The following is a 16,681-nucleotide window of genomic DNA, read 5'->3' as shown; positions in this document are numbered from 1 at the left end:
CTATAGGACACAGTATGTGCTGTCCTCTGTGGCACAGTGTGTGTTGGTGGTGTTTTGGGGCATAAAGTAGTCTGAGGAGAGGTAAGTGAGTGTTTTCTGCCCACCCTGCCTTTTGGTTGGTACTGAATCTGACCATTCTAGGCAGGAGTCACTAGGTGAGCAAGTGCCCTTGTATATTTGAGATAATGAGAGAATGGGACATAAAGCCTTTCCCTACTTTCTGCCTTTGCTCTGTAGGTAGAAGGTTCATCCACTGCCTCTTCGGGAAGCCAGCTAGCTGAAGGCAAAGGGAGTCACATGGGCACTGTTCAGCCAATCCCGTGCCTCCTGTCAATGCCCACCAGGAACCACATGGATATCACCACACCTCCCTTGCCCCCCGTTGCACCTGAGGTGCTGAGAGTGGCTGAGCACAGACACAAGAAGGGACTGATGTACCCCTACATCTTCCACGTCCTGACAAAGGTATTACCCCGGCCTCCTCGGACCAGTTTTAAGTATGTGACAGCATTGCGCATCCCTGGTTCCCTTTTGCAGACCTCTTTTCTTTCTTTTTTCCTTTTTGATCTTTATAAAATATTTCGTTTTTAAACCTTAAACCAAAGATAAAAATCGATATCTATAAGTGCAATTTAAAAGCAAGTCATGAAATCTTACTTTCCTTTAAAATTTAAAACCACTTTTTTTTAAACTAATGAAATGACTCATTCTTTCATGACTCATAATTTTTTTCTTAGTGAAGAATTTTTACACATTGGTGTTGTAATGTCCAGTTAATCCTAATGTTGTAAATGGTGTGACGTCTTTATCACTTGTGTGTAGGTGATAGCATCTCTCTCTATAGCACTCATGCGTTTTCACTTTGCTCCTCTGCTTTGTGGACGACAGTTTGAATGATAGGACCCAAAAATGGTGTACAGGATTTTGTTAAAATGTACATATTTAGAAATGACAGTTATCTTCTATATAGCAGCATGATTTACCTTATTAGTATTTTACCAAATGTGTAGCTAAATATCTACATATTGTTGACATTGTTTTTTAATCTTGTGTCTTAGTATATCTCTGTGTATCTAAATTTTCTCAGTGATTTATGGTCTATGTGTTGGCACAAGTCACTTCAGTGATAACTTTGTCATATAGAATTGGTTTATTACTATCTTGCTATCACCATGTTTTCTTCATTACATGGGCTCTGTCTTTTTCATCCCTCTATTTTCTGCAACCCATTTGTGGCTTGTAAAATGGAGTCAGTAAATGCAAAGGACTCCTTCCTTTCTCACAGTTGTCATGAGGTGGACCGTAGATCAACTCATCCAAACACAGAGTATTAGCTAATGCTATTATTAACTCTTAAGTCATTCCTTTTTGGTTGTCACTGCCTCCAAGTCTCATCTCACTGTTTAATATGAGCATGCACGAACATCAATGGTCAGATTGTGGTCATAAAACAAACATTATTCTAAAGAATCACCAAAAGTTATGAAAATGCAATTTTTTGTTACAGTTTGTTATGGTACAGTTAAGAGTCCAACATTTTAGAAGACATTTTTCAAAAGAACGTGTGTAGAGATGGCACTTGTTCCTTGAGAGACTGTTTGACATGTCAAGGGCGCTGGAGCCTCCTGCATCCGTGCTGTCAGCTTTGATGCCTGGCAGTTGGGTAGACCCATGTGAAGAGTACACATGGTACTAATAGCTTTCTTCTGTTCTTACAAATATCAAGGGAAGATTGATAGAATGTCCAGGCTTGGGAAAAGTAAACCTAACTGTCCTTTCAGATTTGTAAAAATGCTAGTTAGGACTTTTCAGTATAGGGGCAGTTTAGACTGCAGTGCCTACCATCTCCCATGAGCTGAGGAGCCATGATACGCGATCGAGACATTTGTAGCAAGCTTCATAGTACTGTTGAGAATTACTAGCAGGAGAAATCCTCCTATGAATGAATATTTAACCACTGGACTAGTCAAGAGGAAAGAACATATTGAAGATAAGGAGAAAATCAATTTTGAAGTTAAATTTGTGTTAAAGAGCAAATATACAAGATTGTTATTCAGAGAACTTAGAGATAATGTTTAATAGGCATTGGAGGTCATGTTGTGTATTTTTGTTACACATATACATACGTAAAACTCCTTGAATACATTGATGTATTGTAATACCACACAATAGAAGTTTGGCAGCAGTAAGCTGCTGAACACCACAGTGGTTTTTCTCTTGGTGGCATGGTCTTGAGTTAGATGAAAGTCTTGCCATATTGGACTTGAGCTGGGGTGGGATGCTTTCCTTTTTGGCCCTAGCAGCTGTCTGTGGCCCTGACCATGGTGGGATACATGGTGGTGAGCACCTCTGTGCTGGCAGAAAGCCTAGAACATGCTTTTAAAAAGTTCTCTTAGGGAGATTATCTTTAACATGTGGTAACTTTTTATGGAAAAACTTGGTTAAAAAAATATGACTTTCATTTCATACCTTGGATTTTGTGCAGGTCATTGAAAATTACAAATTTTATTATATCTGACCATCTTGACCCATGAATAAAAGTTGTAGATTCTTCATGCTTTCTTCTGTATTCGTTGTCTGGTGTTATCTGTGTAGGATGTTTAAAAAACTTTGGCTCATCTATGTGGTTTTCTTTTGTTCTTGGTTTTTGGATTAAAGATAAAGTAATATAGAATTAATTTTGAGTCTCTGGACATACATTTGGACCACAGACTGCCAGTGGATCTTAAACATCTCACTGTAGGCAAGTTGTTAGCTATTGGAATAGAATAGCTATGTCATTAATGGAGATTATGCAGTATATTGCTGTGAGTTTCTTGTAAATTCAACATGAAAAATGTGCAATATTATTCTGCTTTCTTCCATGCAAAGGGTGAAATCAAAATTGCTGTTTCTATTGAAGATGAAGCCAACAAAGACCTGCCTCCGGCCGCCCTGCTCTATAGGCCAGTTCGTCAGTATGTTTACGGAGTCCTGTTTAGTTTGGCAGAAAGCAGAAAGAAAACTGAGAGACTTGCTTTTAGAAAGAACAGACTTCCACCAGAATGTATGTACTGTAACAATCCATTGTTTGTTTCCTCGGTACCTCGTAATCTCTTGTGCATTTTCTAAAGCCTTAGAAGTATCGCGGCTGAGTTGCCTGAGACCCTCCTTGTGTAGGAGGTGGGCTGTCCTCTGGGCAGTAGGCCAGGGTCCAGCCCTCAGAACGAGAAACCATACTTGGTACTGTTTTAGTAATAATGCTTATCTGGTAAAAGAATAAAATAGCAGGTTTTCAGTGTTAAACTTGACATTGCCCTGAAAACATCTCCAACAGCTACCCACCACTCTCTGTAACCAGCTTGTTTTAGTAGCCAAGATGCTGTGTCTGCCCCTTTGATCATGAGGCACAGATCTGGCTCTCTAGTAGCTCAGAGGTCTGGAGAGCAGCTCCTATAAGTCTCTAACACCTTGCTGGATTCACTTCAGGACTGCCACGGCTTACCTGGGTGTGGCTACTTCAGTTCATCAACATGGGAGAGGGGAGGGGCACTAGGAAGGACTGTTTGGAATGCTAGTCAAAGTCGAGGTCCAAAGCATTGTCTTTATGAGATCTATGTCATAGTTTTGGGAAAGTTGTGTTTTCTTCTTTATACTTTTATCTGCTAATTTAAGAATACAAAAAAACCAATATATGCTAGGAAGTACAGAAATGTTATCTAAAACACAGAATCTAAAATGAGAATATTGTGAATATTTTATAAATTTCTGGACTGTTCTCTCATGCAAAGACCCTTTAGTTGTGACTCCGGCCGAGGTGAGCAAGTGTTGGCCTCACCAGGTGGTGACATGCGTGGCTAGCACTTCCTGACTGGCTTGTGTAGTTCTGAGCATGGGAACTTTAAACTCAAATCTACAGGATCTTACAGTGTTTCAGAATGACTTGAACTCCAAGCTACCCTCCTGCCTTAGCCTCCTGAAGTCTGGGATGACAGATTATGATCCAGAACACCTGGTTTAAATTCAGTAGATTGTTAAATTTTCCTTTGAGCTGTAAAGAACAGCTCACCCTTCTTTCCCTTCTCTCAGAGTTAGCTACACTGAGGTACAGCTGAGTAGCACCCATCAGGGCTTCTACTCCTGACCCATCTGGGTCAGAAAGCTATGGGCTCTTGTGCCTCCAGCCTGGGACCCATACCCAACCGTTCATCCTCAAAAGATGCTCTTTTGTTGATTTGCTTATGTGTTCAAAACCAGGGCTACTCTTCAAAGTTTCCAGTTAGCATTTATGCCATCCCGCAGAGCCTGGTGTGACTGACTTCTTCCCCTCAGGCTTGGGGTCTTGGTGTCATAGAGTGCTGCCATGCTAGAGACACCCAGAGAGCAATCTTGACCGCTTATGCCCTGCTGCAGGCCTTCAGGCAGCAAGGACAAGTCTTTGTAAAGCTCATGTGCACAGTGCACAAGGAATGGAGGGTGTTGGGGGCCAGGCAAAGCCTGTTCCTTGGTTCAGGCAAGTCTTGGAAACCCTTTGGGGATGAGCCATCAAGGAAAGAAAAGATTGGGGTAAAGAAATAGGAAGTGACTCAGGTAGGTACCTCAGATGTGCAGGCTGCTGACCTGTGTGAGAGAGAAAAGAACATGGAGACTGTACAAGGGTGAAGTCAGTAAGCTGTCTCATGTCTTCTTCTCTTCAGACGAGGCAGAATGGCCCTGGCTTGAGGATGTAGATATGACCAGGGCTGTGCTTCCCTTCTTTCTCCTCCCTTCCTTTACGAAGTTGGAAAATTACTACCACCACCATCACCACCTCCTCTTCCTCTTCCTCCTCCTCTCCTCTTCTTCCCCCTTCTCTTCCTCCTCTTCCCTTTCTTCCTCTTCTTTTTGCAGGGGGCAGGGGTGGGGTAGCACACCAAGAACAATCTCTAGAGAGAGGACGTGTGTGTTGGAGTAGAAACGAGAGTGAAGAAGCGCCCGTGTTCTGGACTCAGGCTGTAGAAGCGGGCAGCAGGCAGGGGTGTCCACTCTTGGAAGCCACTGCTCCTGTAAAGGGCAGGAGGAGCTGTAGCTGAGAAGCGTCTGGGCTTGGTTTGGGAAGAAGGAACCAAGGAACAGTGTACCCAAGGGTGGGGCCAGCCAGGTAGGTTTGCAATGAAGGAGCATCTTCTCACACAGCCGTGAGATGACCTCTGTCAGATGTGGCTAGTGTTTGGACTCAATTCTGTCAACATGTGTTAGCACTACGGGTGTGAGACTTCTTGCAGGAGTGTCTTAACAGGCAATCACAAAGTGAATGATTGGCCTGGTGACAGTGGTACATGTCTTTTATCCTAGCACTTGGGAGACAGAAGCAGGCAGATTTTCGAGTTTGAGGCTGGCCTGGTCTACAGAGAGAGTTCCAGGACAGCCAGGGCTACACAGAGAGAAGCTCTGTGTGTGTGTGTGTGTGTGTGTGTGTGTGTGTGTGTGTGTGTGTGTGTGTGTGTGTGTGTGTGTGTGTGTGTGTGTGTGTGTGTGTAAATAATACATGGTTATGATTTATTGAGGTGAATACATGAAGACTTGTAGTGTATTGGGAATTAAAACCCATGTTGAGCAAACATGTCACTACTGAGGTTCTTTGAAGGCTTAGTGCTCATACCCCTCCTCATTTTTGTACTTTTTGTTTTTAACCATTCTACAGCAGTAAGACGGTCATTTCAGGTTTGGGGTCAGTGCTGCTGCTGTCTAGAAAGATGTGGGGGTAGCTGTGTGTAGACTACTAGAACAGAGATGAGTCCTCTGTATGGAAAGAAAGAGTTCCTATAGTCATTGTGTAGTTAGTTAATGAAATCCACAGAATTTCAACTGTTTGGAGAATTGTATTATCACTGTGCTAATACAAATAGAAACTTTCTGAATAGAAATGATAAATTTGATCCTTAGGATTAAATGTTGAAAGACTTTGGATTGCAAATGATGGGGTGAGAGTTTTATGAGCCACAGTATGGAGAACTAATAAAATGGAATAGATTTCACACATCAGTTAAATTCACAGGGGATGAAAGAGGAAAAGGATTGATGGACAGTTCTTGAAAAAACTACTTTTATAGGCCCAGTGTGGTGGTGCCCATCTGTAGTACTAACATTCAGGGCCAGAGGCAGGAGGATTGCCTCAAGTATGCAGCCATTCTGGCCTATGTAAGTTTCAGGCCAGGAGTAAATAGTGAAGTCCTGTCTCTAAAATCAAAACCAAATCATCCAAAAGAAAAGACACTGCGACCAGCAGCATCAACTTTCATGGCAGTAATTCGTCCCTATCAATAAACAGTCTAATTGGATTCCCAGCCCTCAGCAGAGGCGTTTCTGTCCTCATCACCTCTTGAGCATTTTGAACCTGAATCTTCTTCATTTGTTCAAACCGTATGAGAACTTAGTGTGTGCATGGCTGGTGCAGTGTCCTGATGCCCGGGGACAGTGTGTGCTTGAAAGAAAGCTTTACCGCCTACTTGTGAGTTTCCTTCAGATGCACACTGCTGAGCTCACGCTGACCGTGTGCTTCAGAGTTAGGGGAGCACTGCTGCTTCCTCAGGCTCAGAGCAGCCAGGAGAGCCTCAGCAAGGCTCATCAGGAGCACTTACCTGCCATGGTGAGGCCATTCATGATATGTGAATGACTGTAATGACTGTGAGCCACAGGAAGGGTTGGGGTGGGGGTGGGAATTGTCCTTAACCACCACACACGCACGCGCGTGTGCACACACACATTTTTTAAAATTTAGAAACAAAAAAGGAAATTCTCCAAGAAAATCTGGGGATATAGCCCAGTAGTAGTGTGTTCATGTAGTGTAGTTTGTCCTTACAAGCCTAAGAACCTTTGCTGATTTCAAGTTTTCAGTAAAATTCTGATTGCTGTTGGTGGAACAGGTTAAATCCTCCTTCCTGTAGACAGTAACCCAGAGTGGGCTCTCAACTAAGGCAGGGCAGGAGGGTAGAGCCCTGTCACTGGTGTGGCCTGAGCAGTAGCAGGAGCTGAAGCCACACCTCCCCCGAGCCTTGAGTCTCCCATTGAAAAGGTGAGGCTCTGGAGTTTCTTAGGTGCTGGGCAAGAAGTAGTCTAGAGCAGGGTAACTCTGTTGCCCTCCTCTGAGACTGCAGACCCATTGTTATCCCAGGGACTGATGGGAAGAGCTAAATGACTGGAGGCATGAAAGTGAAATGCAGGCTTCAGCAAGATAAGGAAGAGTGTGAAGTCTTTACTGCAACTGCAGAGTATAATGTTCAGGATATAAAGCTCTGTGAACTCACCATGATGTGTTGAAGGCGTGTATGGTAGCATATACCTGTACTCCTGGCTCAGAAGGCTGACTCATAATGTGAGCTTCCATAGTGAATTCCTGCCAGCGTGGGCTACATAATGAGACCTTGCCTCAACTAAAATAGAACAAAAACCACCATCCATTTCATAAAATTAGCCATTGGTTTTTTGCTTCATATTTCCTGTATTTATGAAGTCTTCCCTGGTACCTCAGAATGATGTATAGACTTATTAAAGGATGAAGTGTGGAGACAGGATCAGCACGCTCGATGGTAGAAATAGGAAGGGCATTTGTCCAACATGCCCAAGCCCAGGCTTGAGCCCCACAACTCCTGAGCAGACAGAAAGGAGAGAGCCTCTTGAGGGGAGAGTATGCACATGCCTGCAGTCCAGAACCTGGGCAGTTAGCGCAGGAATGGGAAATGCTCGATTGGCTGTGGGGAATATTTTGATACATTCTAGAATTAGAGATGCTTTTATATCTAGCTTTATTTGTTTTGTTTTTATTGAATTAGTATCTTGCTTTGAAGCTCAAGCTAGCCTTGCACTTCATTGTTTTCTTGCCTCAGCCCCAGGTATTGAGATTACAGTCCTGTGTGTCTCTCCCTCCCCTCCCCGACCCCAGACGTTCCTGTCCCCTATGAGTGCTGTTTGCAGGCTACAGCTCGCCAAGCCAAGCTTCTAGTGCAAGCGCTGGCATTACTCTCCCAGGTTTCAAACTAACCAGCACAGGAAGTACTCGCTCGGGACTGGCACCCCCACCGGTCATGACTCTTTGGAGTAGCTTCTTCGTTAACCCTTGACTTTTTGAGTTTCTGAGATGCTAAGAGCCACACACCTGAGGAGAGGGAGGACTGTGCAGCACTTCTCTGTCTGTCTTTGCTAGTGTGCCTGCCAGTGTCAGCATCTCTCCAGATGGTGCCTGCCTCAGATATAAAAGCTTTCAGAAGGACCTCTTAGTTGGTCCCCTTGAGGATTTTGGAGGTGCTCAGAGTAAGGAGGCAGTGTCTTACTCCTCACTGCCCTCCACCTGCCAGTCTGGGAGGGGGCCATTCCCATGAGGAGGAAAGAACAGATTCCATGGTACCAGTTTTTCTTTCTGTCCTGAGGTAATGGTGCTTACATAATTTTCCCTAGATGGTCTCGGGGCATAGCAGCAGCCCCTCCCTGGTGCACATACACTCAGGTCACAGGTCCGGGAAGCCACTCTGCTTGCTGTGTCTTTCTTCCCCTTGTAAAGGTGGTCTGGCTGCTGCGGGTCCCTGCAGTCGTACTGCTGTGGCACAGTGCTGTAGAGGCAGCTCCTGTGAGCCCCTAGGAGTGCCTTACAGAATGAGCTGTGCTTACTGCTCTTGGGGTGGGAGTAGAGGCCCAAACTATCCATGATACATGCACATGATTAATGTCTGATGGCAAACACTGGGTTTTTATTAATAGCTTAAGTATGGCAGTGTTTTATGGCCCCAAATTGCATTTGAGAGTGTGTTTTCTGTAAAGTATTATAAATTGAGCCTAAATCCCATAAATGCTTGCTGTTCTACAATTGGTTTTACTAAAGTAAAACGTGGTTTTAGGGTATTGTCAGAAAGCTAATCTCCATTGCTTTGTAGAAGTGGGTTCCTTCTAGAAGCAGTAGCTTTTCTGTCAGTAGAAAAGGTGACAATAATGTTGATTGAGGTGACAGGTCAAGCATGACCTTTTGGGTACTCTTACTTGAATGTGGCTTCCTGACATGGCCCTACCATGATCCACTCTGGTTTTGTGCCAGACAGCACGCACCATCCTGGCAGCCTGGGGTCCTGTCACCTTCTTAGGTCTGCTATTTAAAATGTATTTACAGAGGGAGGTGTAGATCTGGGAGGAGTAGTGGTTGGATATGATAAAAACACATTGTGTAGAATGCTAGGAAGAATAAAATGCTATAAGTATATATATAAATATAAGCTAATTATATATATATATATGTATATTTAATTTTTTCTGTGCATGGTGAGAGTGCTGGGTGCTTTTCATGTTAATAATTAGTATTTTGTTGCATAGCAAGGTTTTAGCCCTTTTTCTCAGCTTCTGGAACCAGGCTGGGGTGCACTTGTTCCCGCAACTAGCTCTTTTGTGCCATCCCTGCGTGGCAGATGAAGTACCTACTAGATGTGTCTAGTGATTGGCCAGTGATTGGACAGCTATTGAGTGGTGATACACTCAAAAGTTCTCCAAATATTATTGTGTTTAAAAACAGCTGAGCATCTGGGAAAAAAACTAAAACAAGTCCTGCACACCAGTGTCTTTGGAGCAAGCCTTGTGTGTTTATTATACCTACTCAACCTGAACTGTCCTTGTTAGGACTATTGCAAGTGGATGCCCAAGTGCTTAGTGCGGTGAGAGGTGGCATAGCCTCACCCATCGATTCTGTGCCTGTGATCTCACTAGTGCCCACTGTACCCATTGGGTCCCCGAGGTGTAGGCCCCATAATGTCATATCAGGTGAGACAGATTCGGGACACTGAGGCTAAAGGAACTGCTTCAGTGAGCACCAGGCAGGTGATGCCTAGAATGCATACAAAACACCAAATAAAACAGTCATCGAGGAGACTGCCTGTTACTCAGAAATGTGTATACCAACATCTTGTGCCCAAAATAAGTAAAACACAATGTGTGCTAAAAATGATCAGAGATAGTCTAAAAACAGCCGTGGAAAGGAGAGGTATTAGAGTGACAAAGATAGATGAAAGACTAACAGGGAACCTGTGTTTTTATCACCTATGAGAACGCATGCTGGGAACAGGATGTGTTTGTGGTATATGTATGGAATAGGGGTGGGAGAGACAACGTGAATGAACAGATGAACACATGTCACAGGTGTCGGAACCTGGTCAGAAGGGCCCGTGCCTCAGTATGAGGTCTCCTTTGTGGAAGACATGAGGGAGGCAGGGAGAGGAATGGGCCGCCAGGATGGCTGGCTGCCTGTGTGTGGGGTCGGTGTTGGGGTAGTGGGCTGGGGTGGGGAGGTGGTGGTAATACATGTTCTGATGCTGGCATGGCTGGGAAAGGTTCTGGAAGCTGAGCTGTGCTGGAGCTCAGTGGGAACCAGATGGGAAGATGATGCCTTAGATTGTGCGTCCGCGGACAGGCCTTGCTTGGTGATGGTGCTTTTACTGATTTCTTCTTGATACCTAAAATAATAAAAACAAAAATGTATATGCTGATATACATGAATGTTTGTTCTGAGTTGGTGAAGTTTCAAGGAAACATTTTAAGGTATCTCAGCTGTCCTTTAATACTATTTGAACATTCGATGTCTTTAAACGTGTTAATACATTTCCATCAGAGATAGTGAAATGAAAATGGAAGAAATCTGCTTTATGACATCAGTACTTCTTGTAAAAGAGAACTTTTTAGTGACTGTCTGTACTTATATCGCTGCTTGGCTCCCTGGCCTACATGCGAAGCATCATTACGTTCTCCAGAAGGTGTGCCTGTGACGTTCCCATATGTTACCGTTATCCTACATGTTGAGATTGAAATGTATTTAAGCACTTTCTTCCTGTCACTGATCCATTGCACTTCCCAGTACCTAACTCCTGCCAGTTTGCATTACATTTGAAAAGATGATTATGTCACCTGATTTAGGCTTAGGTGGAACTGGCATCAGCCAGTTTCTTGGGTGATTCTACCACAATTGTGGCGTCTTCTGAACCTCTGCATTTTTAGGTGTTTCATTAGAGAAGAAGAACCTGGGGTGAAGCTTATTGGATAGAATGTCCATAGCCTGTCCTGATTCCCATGCCAGACGGAGCCTTGAGGACGGGCCTTGCTCGGGTCTGATGTCCACTGCTTGTTGCTTGTGAAATGCACACCCAGATCCAGCATCAGATGTTGCCTCTGTGGAACTGGGGAATTGTAACTTCCGTACAGCAGGCGGGGTTGTCTTCGTGTTGCCACCCTTGTAGATCTCCCTTGGTGTATTTGAACACTGGGACTGTCTGTCATATTTCTGGGTTTGTAAGAATTGGCTTCAGCCCTGATGAGACACTGGGTATGAGGTCACTGTCTATTGTATAAACTTAGGATATTTAGCCTCTTTAAAAATGAAATTTTGGAGAATTTTGCAGTCTTCAGTCCTGCTGAAGATAAGTGCCGCGTTCTGCTGCCATCTGGGACTCAGAAGTTGGGATGTTACTTCTACATAATCATATTGGCACCCTGTGGTGTCAGAAGTTGGGATGTTACTTCTACATGATCGTACTGGCCACCCTGTGCTGTTTATTGCCTGTTCAAGTAGCAAATCCATAGGAAAATTGTTACAATATATAAATCACTTCTTAGATCTGACTTGTGGAAGTGTTTAGGTAGAAAAAGAGAGCACCTACTTTGGGTTATGTTGGAGTACAAGAGAATGCCACACTTTTATGTACTAGATAGACTCATTCATTGTTAGCACTTAAATTCTTAGTAGATTTAAAGTATCAACAAGTCTCTAACATTTGTGGTCTATCCAGTAAGTGGGGAAATCAAGTCTTGATCTGTCTGAGAAGAAATCTATGTATGCCCTTATGGAAGGTCTATGAGCTGTAATCACTGAGTAGAGGGTCAGAGACATAGGAGCTTGCTGAGGAAAGAGTGCTTCATTCTCTGTGAGGGAGGCCAGGCCAGTGCTAGACCAGGTTGTTACTGTGTAGGCTGGAGGACCAGTGAGCAACTTGCAGTGAGCTTCTTTGTGTTTTTCCTCTGCAGTCTCGCCACTGATCATTAAGGAATGGGCAGCTTACAAGGGGAAGTCTCCTCAGACCCCGGAACTAGTGGAAGCACTGGCCTTCCGGGAGTGGACCTGCCCCAACCTGAAGAGGCTTTGGCTGGGCAAGGCGGTGGAGGACAAGAACCGCCGGATGAGGGCCTTCCTGGCCTGCATGAGGTCTGATACCCCAGCCATGCTCAACCCTGCCAATGTGCCCACTCACCTCATGGTGCTCTGCTGTGTCTTACGGTACGTGACTGTCCATGGAACTCAGGGGTAACATGGGGCAGGGGCATGGTCACCATGTTCAGTGTCTTCTGGAAAAGATGACAAACTGACTCTACAAAGTTGTGCTGTCTGTTGAGATTTCCTTAGACCTGTGTTTGTATGTGTGGTCTAGGAATGCAGGTCTCATAAATGCAAAAATCATTACACTGCAGCACATAATAGAATAGAATATTTGGAAAGCACGTAGCTTGTAAATATTATGTAATTGTGAGAAAGAGAGCGACGTGTGTGTGTGTGTGTGTGTGTGTGTGTGTGTGTGTGTGTGTGTGGAGGGGGGGGGGAGAGACACAGAGAGAGCGCGTGTGTGTGTGTGTGTGTGAGAGAGAGAGAGAGAGAGAGAGAGAGAGAGAGAGAGAGAGAGAGAGAGAGAGACACAGAGAGTGCATATGTGTGTGAGAGAGGGGGCGGGACGAGAGACAGAGAGAGAGAGTGCATATATGTGTATGTGCGTGGGGAGCGGATGTGAACAGGTGAATATGTATGCCTATGGAGCCTGGAGGGTCACGTGAGGTTCATGTGAGGTTCACGTGGGTGTGTTCTTCCTCAGTCACTCTCCACCTCACTTACTCTAATTTACTTCTGCACAAGGCTATTTGCCTTAGGTATGCATGTGCACTAGAAGATTTAAGAGGGCAACTTTTGTGCGCCCCTCACCCCAAAAATCTGTTCTCTGTAATCATGAGGAAAAGTGAATTTGGTTACTGCTGGAGTTACGTCTCTGTTACAAACCAAGACGTAAAGCAGCAGCTTAGGGGAGGAAGGGTTTGGTTTTCTAGGTTATAGGTTCCAGTCCATCAAGGGAAAACCATAGACTGTGGAAGAACTCAGCCTACTGGCTTGTTCAACTACATTCTTAGACATGCCAGGCTCACTTCCTCAGGGATGGTGCTACCCACAGTGGCCTGGAACCTACATTAATTATTGATCAAGGATACACACCCCTTCCACCCCGCCCCCAACCACCACCACCAGTTGAGATTCTTTCTCACAGCCATGTCTAGGTTTGTGTCAGGCACAGTCAGTGTACAGTCTTTGTTCCACGTGTGAAATGATGTGTAACACTTGGCTTGTCCGCTCTCAACACCGACTGAGGCAGCATACTGTACCCCATGTGATACCTAATTTGTGGTCACTTCTGGGTAAGCACACAGCCACATTTGTTGGTTATGGATGAGTTGTGACATTCACATTTGTCTGTCTCATGGACAACTTCATGTTTCCTGGGCTAATAATACCCTTATTTCTCAACTGTTTATTCTGTTGGTCCCTCAAAGACTGAGTGAGGGATTCATTCTTTGCCAGCACCTAGGGTTATGGGCATGGTGAGGTAGAGGAGCATAATTATCTCCTGGGCCTTTGCCTCCATGTGTAGGTCATCATTTATCCATGCACCTAGGCAGAGAAGCACAGAGAGGCTGTGGCTTTCTCTCTTCCTCCAGAGACAGCTTTTGACGGTGTTCTCTCCACCCTGGTTAAAGTCCATTAGGCATGCCATGAAATGACTGTCCCTGTAAGGCACTGTTAGGATGGATAGGGAACACTGCTGGTCCAGGCTCTAGAATCCAGAGCAATAGAGATGAGCAAGCAGGGACTGTGAGTAGAAGTTAATGTGATGTGAGAAGGCCTGGAGATCTGTTGTCATGTTACACACAGACTATATCAAAGAGGTTCTTCCTCAAAGTGAAGGGAGAAGACCACAGATAAATAGATGGAGGTTATGTTAGGCAGTGGTAGCCATACACTTTTATTAATAACAACACTCAGGAGGTAGAGTCAGGAAGTTCTCTGTGAGTTCAAGGCTAGCCTGGTCTACAGAGTGAGTCAAAGTGGTCTATAGGACGACAAATGGGAGTATTCAAGTCAGTCTGAAGTCTTGAGGAGGAGGCGGCCTGTGTTGATGCACACCTGTAATCCCAGCACTAGAAGAGGCTGGAGAAGAAGGGTAGACAATTCAATGCTACTCTGGTCTATAAAGTAAGACTTTATTTTAAAAAGCAAAAGAATCAACCACATATATGTGAGTATTTTTCAGGGATGAGAGGTCCAAGGTGTCATAGCAAGGCCCCAGCTATTTATTTGTGCTTGGAAAAACTTTGGGCTGCAGTGTGTGTTCTAAGGATGGTGTCAAATCACCGTTCATTCTGTAGTGGGCACTTCTTTCCCATTTACTCATGGAGCCTCAGTGGGACCGTTATGTTGGACTTATGGACTTAGTTGCAAAGATTATAATGTATGTATGCTTGTTTGTTTGTTTGAGACAGGGTCTAGTTTGTATCCCTGGCTTGGCCTCACTGCAGGGATTAAAGGCCATGCCACCCTGGGGACAGAGGGTGTGATTTTTGTCAGTGTACATAGGGATAGTTTAATTTACTCTTATGTCACTGGTTAAGTGCAGTACAAGTATTTAGTATTTGTTCACACTGACATTCGATTGCCTATTTACTTATGCTGCAGAATTGTACCATGAAGTGTGTGTCTCTGTGTCCTTCAGTTTCACTTTGATGTAGGACACTTACTCCTGCTTTCACTAGAACAGTAGAAGTTTCTACCTGTAAATGTTTAGGTCAATGAATACCTGCCTTTTAGTGAGTTGTGAAATCTCACTTTGCTTATTAATGACTCATTAGACTCTCCCTGTGCTCCCCTTGCTGTACGTGTCTAGGGGAACACTAGCCCTGGCATAGCTTTATTAACTCGGCTTTAAGCCTGAGAAAACCTACTTAGCAGGCAAAGGTGGAAAGAGTGTTGCATCTCTCCACTCCCTATACTCCTTTGAGCTGTTCTCCAGGGCTCATAAAGTAGTCTGTCCTCAAAGTTGTTTTAATGGTACCTAACAACCTGATCCAGTCCCCCATAAGATTTCTTGGGTACAGGAATCAGTATTAATGGGCTTACAAGTTTATGAGTATTGTGGCTAGCCATTTCCACGCTAAGAGCTAAATGAGGTTATACTCTGTGTAATGATGCAGGCTGTTGGCTGCTTGGCACATCTATCCTAGTGGAAGTAGATTCCCTTTAGCCATCCACACCAGGCTGTTCCAGATGTGAAGGTGCCCTCATTAGGGCACTGAGTATCCTCTTCATGGCCACTTCCCATACCATTGCCGTGTTCAGCTGCTGCCAAGGACTCCTTAATTCAAATGAGACAGAGCTCAACCTCACAGAGAACCACCTTCCTCTGTCTCTGCCTCCTGAATGCTAAGAATAAAGCATGTGGCCCCAGTCTGGGCAAGCACCATCCAGCATTCTAGCTCGCTGAGTGTTGATCATGGGCACGTTGTTCACCTGGCATCCTCTCATGGAACCAGTAGCTGAAAGAGCATACAAAGGCAGCTTCCTGACTTGCATCATCCTGGATTTACTGAGAAGCTGCTGCTGTTTTTCCAAGTACTGGCCGACTGCTCTAGTCATTCCACTCTCCTTCTGTTCCTCACCAGGTATATGGTGCAGTGGCCCGGAGCTCGCATTCTGCGGCGTCAGGAGCTGGATGCCTTCCTGGCTCAGGCATTGTCTCCCAAACTCTATGAGCCGGACCAGCTGCAGGAACTCAAGGTACCGATCAGCCTTGTTTCCTTGTTCTGGAAGTCTTGCTTTGGATTTTGGTATAACTTTGCTAACCCTCACCAGACAGTTGTTTGGGCACCAAACTAATAATACTAATGTCCTATGTGTCAAAGCCTTCAAGGCAAAAGGGGTATTCCTGTTCAGGTCTGGCTGGGCCATCAGGGTTTGTGAGCAAGTAAACAGCCAGTTCTATGTTTATCAGATTTTACCTGTTGATATTTATTCTTGTTTTTCACATCGGAAAATAAACTTCTCTTTTTTATTTTACCAGAGGATTCCAAGCCCTGGGAGGGCTCAGTCTTAGGGATGTTCTAACATCTAGCCAGGATTCTTTTTCTTATTTCATTCCATTGTTCCTAGCTGCACTTTGGTTTTCTCTAAAGCATATTCTTTGCCCGTCTAGTGCTGCACACCCCCTTTTTGAAGGAGCCCCTTGAAGAGCCATGTTAGCATCCCCTGTCGTCACCCCTTTCCGTGAGCCTTTAACATCACGTTCCCTTTCATTTTGCCTGTAGCCCTCCTTTGTGTTTGTGTTGCCGCGTTTATTTTCTCCTGAGTTGGCTGGTTTTGTAGTGTCGCCTGTCACTGCGCTCATTAGTTCTGTGTCCATGATTATGATTGCTTTCCTGTCTCTGTATTAAGTGTTAGAGAGCTCAAGTCCTCAAGGGTAGCCGAACTCACAGTTCTGCCTTTTCTTTTTAATGTTAGGGTTTTGTTTTTCTTTGTCATCAGTTATTATAATTTTTTTTTTACCAAGTTTTAAAATCAGCTAATCTCTTTTGAGAAATTTGCCTTCACTTTTAGATCTTTTTGCTGTTCTTT

The 16,681-nt window shown here is 44.5% G+C and overlaps 1 protein-coding gene across 1 annotated transcript in view; it reads left to right on the top strand.

Annotated features, from left to right (window-relative positions):
- The window catches only part of LOC116883724 (constitutive coactivator of PPAR-gamma-like protein 1), an 88,815-nt gene that overhangs the window by 55,209 nt on the left and 16,925 nt on the right, over positions 1-16,681 (top strand). The window contains 4 exon segments of the mRNA XM_032884954.1: positions 238-465; positions 2,872-3,046; positions 12,007-12,256; positions 15,733-15,847. Of these exon segments, the coding sequence (XP_032740845.1) occupies positions 238-465; positions 2,872-3,046; positions 12,007-12,256; positions 15,733-15,847 (768 nt within the window).

The sequence above is a fragment of the Rattus rattus genome, chromosome 14 (genome assembly GCF_011064425.1).
Source record: "Rattus rattus isolate New Zealand chromosome 14, Rrattus_CSIRO_v1, whole genome shotgun sequence".
NCBI lineage: Eukaryota > Metazoa > Chordata > Mammalia > Rodentia > Muridae > Rattus > Rattus rattus.
The sequence above is the reverse complement of the archived record's forward strand: the minus strand, read 5'-3'. Positions and strand labels throughout refer to the sequence as shown.